Source organism: Vigna radiata, chromosome 5 (assembly GCF_000741045.1).
Source record: "Vigna radiata var. radiata cultivar VC1973A chromosome 5, Vradiata_ver6, whole genome shotgun sequence".
Taxonomy (NCBI): domain Eukaryota; kingdom Viridiplantae; phylum Streptophyta; class Magnoliopsida; order Fabales; family Fabaceae; genus Vigna; species Vigna radiata.
In genome coordinates, this window is record NC_028355.1 from 26,216,836 (window position 1) to 26,227,887 (window position 11,052).

An 11,052-nucleotide genomic window follows, 5' to 3' on the forward strand; every position below is an offset into this window, starting at 1 on the left:
ATATATATATATATATATATATATATATATATATATATGGTATACATATAATGACTCTCCACATCCTTCTACCACCATAAGTTCATACATATACAGTTAAATTTGAATACACAATAATTCATAAAATAAAATAAAAAAGTTAAACAAATTAAACTTCTTTTATAAATGAATATGATAAGTCCAAACATATATACAAAAGTAAATTTGAATACATTAATTCATAAAATAAACAAATTAAACTTTTTTTATAAATGGAAATTATAAACTCAATTAAGCTGATGATTGAGTTGTATATTTCCAAACTTATAAAAAAACCTATAAAAAATGTGTAATGATATATATATATATATATATATATATATATATATATATATATATATATATAAAAGGAAATTTGCAACAAAAACATGACTTTCCCTTGATGTAGAAAAATAAAAATAAAAAAGAGAAAAGGACATGTTGTTGCTTGTAATGGATGATGATGATGAAAAACTTCTAAATCATATCAAAGTTGAAGAATTCACATTGAAGTTGTCCATTTAGTGGTTCCATGAAAGAGGTAGAATGATTGAACCAAGAATTAGAGTCATGGTGAGAATAGGTTTCACTCCATTGTTGAATGTTTGTGCTCTTAAGATTAGCATCATGAAGAAGACCATGATCATAATCGTAAGAATAATCAGCTTCCACAAACATTTCAGCAACATTGGAGAATTGGCCTGTGAGTTCTTGCACAAGGGCTCTGAAGTTTGAAGCACTAGTCTTCACCTTCATAGGGCTTGAGATATATGTCACTTTAACATCCTTCTTCTCACCCCTTTTGCTCTTCCCTTTTCTCTTCATCATCACACCATGCTTGTTGTCAAGTCCAAGCATTATCAACAAAAGGGTTAGCTAATCACCAATCAAAACCCAATTTTTCTCAACTGATATCAAAAAAATTTTGAAGCTAGGGTTTGTATTTATAGTATGATAAAGTGTCATGTAAAATCAATGGTGAACTTCCAGGATAGTGTGATCATGTTGAGAAAATTAGGGTTACTGGTTGAAATGGAAAGGGGCTAGAAAGTGCATAGATGAGAAGGTTCCATTGGGGTGTTGAAGGAGCTTTCAAGTTCCATGGATATTAACATGGTGATAACAGATGTACCTGTCACTCTTTTGTTTTTTATTTGTGGTTTATGTTCCGTGAACCTTTTGTTATGGATGACTTAGGAAATTTCCAGCAAGAATCCAAAGTCAATCTCATGAACAATTTCAAATTGCAATTAAAAGTTATTCAATCAATGTTTGATATAATTAAAATAATTTATAAATATGATTCCTACCATCATAATTAAAATTATTACAAATTATACTTTCCCACAAACAAATTTTACCTTTATTTAATTTTAATTTTTTTTTAAATTACATATTTTTTTTATGATGATTTTAATTTTATAATATATGCCAAATAAATATAAATATGTATCATTTTATTATTCATTATTTTTATATTATATATGTTGTTGTTTTCTAGTTTTAGAAAGTTTTATCTTGATTGTTTTAAATGTTTAATAAGGATTATTTATATCCAACCTCCAATAATAATAATTTTAATTTATTTTTCTCTTTTTATGTTTTCTTTAATACTCTTAAATGAAATTTATTTATTTTTTATTTTGCATAAATATTAAATAAATGAATGTTGAAGAATTTAATTATGATGTCAGTGTGTGATTTAAGATAAAGGGAAGAAATTTTGTTGACAGGGACAGGGATGTCATGTTCTCACTTTTTTGCCCTATTAAGAAAAGTTCATTCTTTTAAAATTATATCTGAGCAAATTCGAAGAAATCTAACATAATTTAAACAAGTGGTCGAATAAAACGAGTTACATAAATAATTAAAATAATTTTAATATATATTTTAACATCTATAAATTTTTACATATTTTAAATTTGATTTTTGATATGATATTTTTTTATTAAAATTTAATAACATATTTATGTCAATTATTGGAAATAAAAACCTTTAATCATTTAAATCAACTAAACTATAATTTATTTTTTCAAGAACTATAGATCTCTAGACATTTGTGAGATTCTAGAAATATGGTTATGGTTGAATTTATTTTATTAAGGACGCAATTCTTCATGTGTGCCAATTAGTCAAAAGGGTTACTTCCAGGAAAGTCACATAGTATGAAAGCAAAACATGAGGATGAATTAAATTTGATGTAACCCAAATGATAGAAGAAATTAAAATTCAAACGAAATGTATATTTTTAACTAAAAGTTATTAATGCTTTATAATTATTTATGTCCAACATAAATTATTTTTAATTTTTAGTAATAAAAAAAAAATCTCATGTCAATGTTTTGTGTAAGTAAATCTGTAGAAACATATTCAGCTTATAGAATAAATTTGAATACTGTATTTCTATGAAAGAACCAATACAAATACAAATACGTAATTTTTTTGTTTATTTGATTTTGTGAAGATATTTCTCTTCAATATTCCGTAAACAGACCAATTTGTGATATTGACTCTTAAATAAAGTTAGATTTTTGTCATGTATAAACAATTATAATATAAAATTTAATTATAAAAAAATATTGTATTATTTTTCCTTCTTCCACACCAAAATGAAAGTTGGAAGAAAGTGTTATGGTATGGAAGTCTTCCAACATTCAATGTTAGTACGGTACTTGTCAGCCACACAAAAAGGAAAATTGGTCAAATTCAAACTTTCCTAATCTTTTTAAATAGTGAGATTTTGAAGAAAAAAAACAAAATAACAAATTCTATGTATGACTTTGTGTAAGTTGAACTTTTTGTTTACCGTTTAGGTTTTTGTTTTAATTGTAATTTGTTAGATTTTTTTATTGACTAATAATATTATGATACATTTTTACATTCATTTGACACGTAATATAAGAATAAAATTATTCAAAAAATGTAAAATTTTGTAGTTTTTCAAGAAAGAAGAGAGTAAAAAGTAAGTAAAAATAATGTCAAATGAAGATAAAATATTTATATGTGTCAAAAAATCATTTCTCTTTTCTATTTGCTAACACCACAAGTATATGACCATTGCTAACACCACAAGTATATGACCATGTGTATGTACTTCAAGTTGTGTTTATGTTTGTATGGTATGAACATTAAGATTTTGTAGTTTTCATTATTTTTACTATTAAGTGCTTGAATTGATAATATTGTTTTTAGGTGTTGATAAATGAATACTTGAGTAGTTTATTATTAATTGTTATTAATCGGCGTATAAAAGTTTGTAAGATATATTTCAATGGATGCAAGAAAAAATTACATGAGTGTATTGAAATAGTTAACTTGTGAATGTTTAGTTGTGTATTGAAGATTTGTATGCATATTTAAAATATCAAAATAGTATTGATTGACATTTTTAAATTAAAGTAAGACATAGGGTTAAAACAAATTATATCATTAAAATCAATGGTAGTATTAGTTGGTTTCTAACACAAAGAGAATAAAAGAGACATATTTAAATGGTTTGTTAAATTAGAAGAATTTCTTTTGATTTAGAGTGTTATTATGCAAGAATTAGTTATTAAGTGAGACGTTCCACGTAGCATTTCATTTAACTATTATTAATATTAATAACAACAATCACATAATCAATAATTTAGAACAGATAAGCTTAAAAAAATATAAAATTCTTATATAGTTATTTCATATAATTATACATATTTTATATTTACAAAATAAAAAAGGGACAACAGATAATGTATATAATGTCTTTCTCAAAAGATAGTTATACAAAAGTTCGAATCTAATTAAGATAGCTTACACGTATGTTGTATTTTTTTTCAAAGCTTGCTCTAAAGGGACATTATCACCCTTTACTCATATCCATTAGATGATCATCACTCAAGCATCAACGCACAATAATAACCAACAAAGAAACATATAAGAAGGGTAAGTTGTTAATAAAAAAAACAAACATAGCATATTAAGATTTCATTATATATCCTATTTCACATAAAGCAACCAATCATCCTAATAATGTCATTGACCTAGATAAGACTATTTAGATAGATGTATTGATGTGAGACTATGACAAGCTTTTGCACTTGTAGTGGTGGTAAAATTGTCCCCCAAAGCTACCACACAAGGTTAATCTGTTTACCACCTATGGAAAAAGAATACCAGACGATAGACTAAAACCTCCTACTACTCCTCACCACATAATGCCCTTCTCTATCTGAAATGGAGTAATTATTGGATCGTCAAGATAACTTTCAAGGTTGAATCCCTACATCAATACATCACTTTACTTGAAACTTCCATTAAGAACTTAAATTGATATAAACTCAGGATAATTTCCCACAAATGCTCTCCTCCACGATAACTTCATCCATTGCGGCAAGGACTTAAACCTTTTTATTGACGAGGTAACCATCATAAACATCTTGTACAAACCTGAATAAAACTTGAAAAACATAAATTGATATAAACTCATTAACTACACAAGAAACCATAATACCAATAAAAAAAATTCACTTAAGGGTTTCCCAATCAAAAAAGAGAAAAACTACAAATGTCAATACATTATTCGTTACTTTCTTTCAAGGCATTTTTCACTTAAGGTTTCACAATCAAAAGAGAGAAATTCTAACAAATATCAAAACATTCTTTGTTACTTTCTTTAAGAGCCTCACAACTCTTCACTTATTAAAAATCAAGTCCACTCTACTAAATACCTGCATAAAATTCACTTAGAAAACAATCCTTACCCTTGCAAAGTACTATCACGTAAATGCATATAGCCCCAAAAACTGTCATTGTAACCTTTACTTTAAAATTTTGCACTATATACTTAAAAGACAATTACACCTCAAGTTGGTTAAAACTTCTTTATTCTTCGCCAACATTTTAACTTTCTAACTATTTCAATTATAACTCTCCTTATAACTGAACCTCCTTAAAGTGTGTTCATCTTCATTTTCTTCGATTTGCCCTTTCTTCTCGAGTGATTATGTGTGGTCTAGAGCATGTGTTTGTATTCTAGAGTGTGTATAAAGGGAGAATTTCATTTTGGTTGTTGTGAAGGGAGCTTGGTCCAGGTGGTCCTAGTGGTGAAAAGTGATGTGTGAAGATACTCGACAATTTCACTCATCAAATGCATATTAGCGATTTCCTCAGTCGAATTTTAAAATTCGATGATTTTTTCAACTAAATTTTGAAATTTGGTCACTTCTTATAAGTTTTCAAAATCTAGTGAGTTCCTAAACAATGTGCATGAAGACTTGGGATGCATGACAATATAGGACACAATAAATTTGATTTTTAGTAAAGGGCAAACTGAAAACTTTAAAAGTATAGAGAAAAACCTTGGAGAAACTTCCTTTTTAAATAAATACTTTAAATTTGAATGACATTTCCACCAAGTACGGACGAATACAGTTTAAAACATAAATAATGATACGTTGATATCGTTTTTTACAATGTTTTAAGATTTTCACATGTCAAAATGTGATCGGTCAATTTGTAATTATTTTTTAATTAATTTTTATGATGTGGAAATGAGATTTGTAATGGGTATTAAGGTGGGGTTTGAAAATTTCGAAACTCTTTCTTCAGAAAACCTCATTTTTTAAACCCTCTACATTAAAAAATTATCATTCCCTGTGCTCATCACAATAAGTGGTTAGAATAAAATTGATATCAAAACAAAATAGTGAAAAAACTAGTTTGACATAAAATAACTTTAGCATTTAAATTCCCACCTTAAAACCTTTTAAAATAAAATTTTGTACAAATATTTCTACTAGAGAAAAATGGTTTTATGCTTAAACATGAAAGTGTGCAAAATCAATACAATAAAGTGACTATAATCTGTATATCTCACAAATTATATAATACAATTAAAAGAAAAAGAAATTTAAAATTAAATTTGAAAGAATCTTCACGGTACCTTGCATTATATCTCATAAGAAAACACCAACGCGTATTAATACCACAATGAGTTACAAATCAAAAAGCCAATTCTTTTTTATTAGAGTAGAACACATTAACTTTGTAAATTGCTTTGGACAGTATTACTTCAAGAAAAAACAAAAAAAGAAAAACATAGGGTGTTAGGTTTAGACTCTTAGATGTTTCAATCACGATGCGAGACACCTGCAGTATCAAAATGTTGTCAAATTTTGGTATCAACTTATCAGTATCCTTTTACATAACATAAGTTAATTTCACATCACGATTGTCAAAATAATGTTTTCCTTCTCCTTCATGTTGTTATTATCATACCTAACACATAACAAATATGCTAAAACTACATTTTTGGACTTCGACTTTGTTGCATTATAATGACATGAATTGGAATTTTGTGCTGACTTTTCTTTTCTTAACATTTCTTTGATTCCCTTTAGACAGAGGGTTATAGGTGAAGTTAATCATAACTTGATGATCTGCCTTTGAAAATAGATGACTAAAAATTTGGTAAGATGTATTGGGATTTTTTTTTTTTTTAATTCAAACGGTTATTTTACCGTTGAACTCCAATTTTAATTTTGTAGATGTAATTTTCTGTCAAACATTAATGACTATTTTACTGTTTTTTTCATGAAATACCCACTATTGTTTAACAAACATACGATAGTTTACATTCAAAGATATAATTTTATTGTTACACATTACTCACTCACAAGAAATATTTTATTTTAATGCCATCCACAACAGCAAAAAGTTACCAGAACAGGTGATTATACATTAAATACCGTGCAAACACCTTTCTTGGTTGCGCTAACAAATTTTGGCCCTCAAAGACTTATACCATTATTAACCAAAATAAATGTTGCTATGCTAGCTAACACTGCATTTAATAATCAGATATAGTTAAACAAACAAATAAAAGGAGCAACTCCTAAACATGTTTAAGTACCAACTCATGTTTCCTTCCAGTCATTCTTTTAAATAATTCCAATAGAAGAGTATGTACCAGCCAACTAACCCATTTTTCAATTAAAGAAGGTAAAAATTAAGGCAGAGTGAGAACATATAGGTGTTCACATAAACCAAGATGGTAAGTTGAATTCTGTCACCAGATAAAAAATTTCTATTAAGGATGACATTGGTGAGACTTACACAGCAACCTTTGCTTCAGAAGCCGAGGCATTTGCATACAAAGGGTGGAGAACATGGCCTTCCTTAGGCTCAACATGCACCCATTTGCGACCAGTCAGCTTGTTCCGTTCAAACTTCACCAATCCCTCTTTCAATGCAAACAGAGTATGATCCTTCCCAAGTCCAACATAGTTTCCTGGATGGAAACGAGTGCCACGTTGTCGAACAATGATATTTCCAGGTATCACCCTCTGCATAGTAAGAGAAGAGTTACATCATGAGTGAATGAAGTCAATGAACCATGTTCAGATCATCTAGATTCAGTTCTCACTTCCTCTACCTGCATGGCAATAATTAGTACTAAAAAGTGTACAACAAATACCTCCCCACCGAATTTCTTCACTCCAAGGTTCTTGGGTTTTGAATCCCGTCCATTCTTGGTAGAACCAGCAGTCTTTTTGGTAGCCCAGCGCCTGAACACCATACTCAAACCTTCTCCAGATACATCTACATTAGTGGGTCAAAAAATCATTAGTCTAGATTACTTTAGAAAGACATCATACAGTAGCCAATATAGGATAATGAGGCTATACCACTGGTGCTTCTATATACAGGAATATTTGTCACAAGTTCCTTGACATTCAATCTTCTGCAAAATGATGCTGCAAAATTCATGGTGTTTTCTATGTGACAGAGACACAACCTGAGACAAATTAGAACATTGGAAATTTTAAAAAAACTGTGAAACAGATCAATTATGACTGGTGCGCTTGAAGTCACTGTAACATCCCAACCCAATTTCGAGAGTCACTTAAGCACATCAAAGTCCAAGAATTTGCAAATATAAAGTTAAAAACTCCAAAAGAACTAAACTTGTTATAACTTTAAAACATTCTTGTCCATAATCTCAAAGTAAAGAAAAACATCAATTACAACTTATAAATTTATTCCCATAAAAAAACATTCTTGTAAAAACTCTCATTGTAGATCTCCTCTATCATCAATTTGCGGCTCCAGAGTCATCTGTATTCCTATCTGCTCCAGTTCAACTCTACACATCTAAGATAACTAAGCTCACACTGCCCGGATAGAATGGTTGAGTAGTCCTTTCACACTTAGCTAGGACCGATTCCCCCTACTTTCTCAAGTCTTACAAGTAAAAACTCTGGTGCAACTCACCGAGTACTATACTCAGCCACATAATTTCTATACTCAGCCTCATAATTTATATACTGGGGTGAACAGCTTTGTCTCTTTATCGCGCCACACAGGCTGAAGAACAAAATACTCACACCCACTCTTGCTGCTTGATACAGTCTAAAGAGTGTTCTTTCAAAGAAATCCTAATCACAGGTGTTTAGATAAACTAGACCACTCCCAATTCTTAACTTGATTAAGAACATCTCTCACTATATCACACTGGTTTGTCTAGTTCTACCTTACATCCACTCATACTAAGGATTCGTATAATACCTAGCAACCAAATATCACTTTACCAAAAATAGTCATTCAGAATATAATCACGTATGTCTCAATTCCAAGTTTAAACATACAACCTTCATTCAAAACAACAAGCAATTTACTGCATATTTTTCAGCAAAATAGCAAGCAATCTAGTGCAGCTTTTCAAGTAAAACAACAAGGTTTCTGGTACAAATTTTTAAAGAAAACAGCAAGGTTTTAAGGCCAAAACAGCAAACATTTAGAGCTAAAAATCTAATATTTCTCCACCAGTAATTTACGTGAAGACCCGTTCTTTAACTAATATAATTTTGAAGTCTGCAACATGGATAACAATAAGACAAAGCAAGCAATTATTCTTAGCAATTTAGTCATTAGAAAAACACAATCTGTAACCAATCTTAAAGAATGGAATACTACCCCTTAACGTTACCCTTGATGCAACCTGTGACTCTCAACCACTTACTAATATTTTCATCGCATAAAACAGCTACCATACCTATCAGATTCTACCCTCACTCCCATGATGTGTTTAAAGTAATATCACTGGTATATTTCAGTCTCAGGAAATCAGTACCCATATTCCTTTCTTTTATGAAATTCCAGAGTTTCTTTCATATCAATAATATCTCCCAACCAATTTTCCAGATTATAAAAAGACAATTCAATTCAATAGCAACAGCACAAAAAAATAATTCATACAACCCATGTCCATTCTAATTCACGTCACAACATTTTCAGACCAACAAAACGGTTTCCATTCAAACATACAACCCAATTTACCCCTTTAAAACATCCCAAAGCATACACCCATTATTCCAGCTCATCATCCAGTCCAACCTAGATACCCAATTCTTAATTTATAACTTGAAATAAGAACTCATTATAACCCAACAAATCATACTCCTATTTTCCAGTACAAAACCATTTCGTATATCAATACCTAATACCATTCTACGCAAGCATATCACAATTATCTCCTTATTAATAACCAAAACAGATTATTCATGTTTCCCATTTTATTAAATCATCTTCATAGTAACCATAGATACCCAACTAGAAATATAACAACACATATAACATTCGAAATTTCCAGAATCACATTGTAGCCTTCCATACATATTCCGTTCAACCCAAACCTTTTATTCACCAGTCCAGAAACGAACAAACACATATACGATTTCACATAAAACTACAAAATCAGTTTAGCTCCACATACCTGGAAATTGATCTTCCTCACTGTACAAAACTTCCACCGAGCTCTGAAATCTCCCTCGACTCTCTTCACTCAAACCCTCACTCTTAAACCCAAGAATCAATTACTCTCGTGTGTATTTCTCCAGGCACCCTCTCCCTATTTATAGGCTCCTTCTTCAACCTCCAATTAATTTCTCAACCCTAGAATTTACTCTACCGACTTCAGATTCCCCTTTTCTTCATAACCGCACCTCTCTCTTCTTAATTTCTCCTTTCAGTTACGCCGCTCTCTCTCTCACAATAAAATCCCCGTTCGCCCTAGGGTTTGTGAATGCAAGGAAGAAAGAAAACAGAAAGAGAGGAAAAACGAGAAAAAGAAAAGAAGAAGGGAAATGACCTTCTGACTCCCTACTACCCACTTTGGTTAATGGGCTTCGTAGCCTAGCCCAGTAGAAGACCAAAACTGTGCCAAAAAAAATGCAGCAGATAAAAAAATAAAACTCCAATTTTGTTCCAGCTGGGTCCAATCAGTCGCGTGCACAAACAACACACTCAGATACCACTAGGCCAACTTATTTTCACTGATAATACTTACTTCATATATATTTAAGTTAGCTTTATTTTACTCATTTCACATTTCTCTTAAAATTAATTAATTTTCACATCAATTAAATTATAATCACGAGACCTTTTATCTCACCATACTAAACTCTTGACTAAACAAAGTGATACTTTTATTTAACTCAGACAAACTTCTCATACAACGAGTATTCAATGGCATTAAAAAATTCAGGGTCTTACAGTCACAAATATCAAACACCAGAGCTAATCGGTTGTGGCAAGATCAGATAATCAGAAATAAGTTGGCCATACAATTCCACTGTCATATGATCATTATAAGGTATTTATATATTTAATAAGCAGACAAGAATTTATAATGAGTACAGGCCAATCTCATAAAAACAATGAAACTTATTATTTACAGAAATCAATCATCTGCAGGCACAGGAATCTCCATGTCATCCTCATCTGTGGTGGTGATAGTTCTCTTCTTTAAGTACACTATACAATAATAAATTGCGTAGAAATTTAGTTTCTATTCATTAGAAACTAAAATATGTCAAATTAATGTTTCAAGTAAAATATGAAGAGACGGTTGCCTTGATTAAATATAGCAAATTAAGTGAATATTAGTTACACAACTTGTAAGATCCTGAAAATTAATAAAGTTATTGGGCCTTATGTTGAGACAGTCAGCCCATAAGCTAAGGACCCATGACCTTAGGAAGGGGTATTCTAAAAAAA

General features: G+C 30.1%; 2 protein-coding genes across 3 annotated transcripts in view; both read right to left on the reverse strand.

The window, feature by feature from the left end:
* Positions 1-495: 495 nt before the first annotated feature.
* Positions 496-876, reverse strand: LOC106761778 (sigma factor binding protein 1, chloroplastic). The gene has a single exon (XM_014645346.2). The coding sequence runs from the start codon at positions 874-876 to the stop codon at positions 496-498; it is 381 nt and encodes a 126-aa protein (XP_014500832.1).
* A 5,967-nt stretch (positions 877-6,843) lies between these two features.
* LOC106762739 (50S ribosomal protein L27) overlaps positions 6,844-11,052 on the reverse strand; it is a 15,514-nt gene continuing 11,305 nt past the window's right edge. The window contains exons 1-4 of one of the 2 annotated variants that reach the window (XM_014646786.2): positions 9,770-10,150; positions 7,683-7,792; positions 7,472-7,596; positions 6,844-7,340 (exon numbers count right to left, since the gene is read on the reverse strand). In XM_014646786.2, the coding sequence (XP_014502272.1) occupies positions 7,107-7,340; positions 7,472-7,596; positions 7,683-7,764 (441 nt within the window). In that variant the 5' untranslated portion in view covers positions 7,765-7,792; positions 9,770-10,150 and the 3' untranslated portion in view covers positions 6,844-7,106. Of the gene's footprint in view, positions 7,341-7,471; positions 7,597-7,682; positions 7,793-9,769; positions 10,151-11,052 lie in introns of those variants that run through there. The other variant, XM_014646787.2, reaches the window with a different exon arrangement.

What these genes read in the sequence shown, in the direction of transcription:
- LOC106761778 (XM_014645346.2), bottom strand. Translation starts at nt 876, where the DNA reads ATGCTTGGACTTGACAACAAGCATGGTGTGATGATGAAGAGAAAAGGG.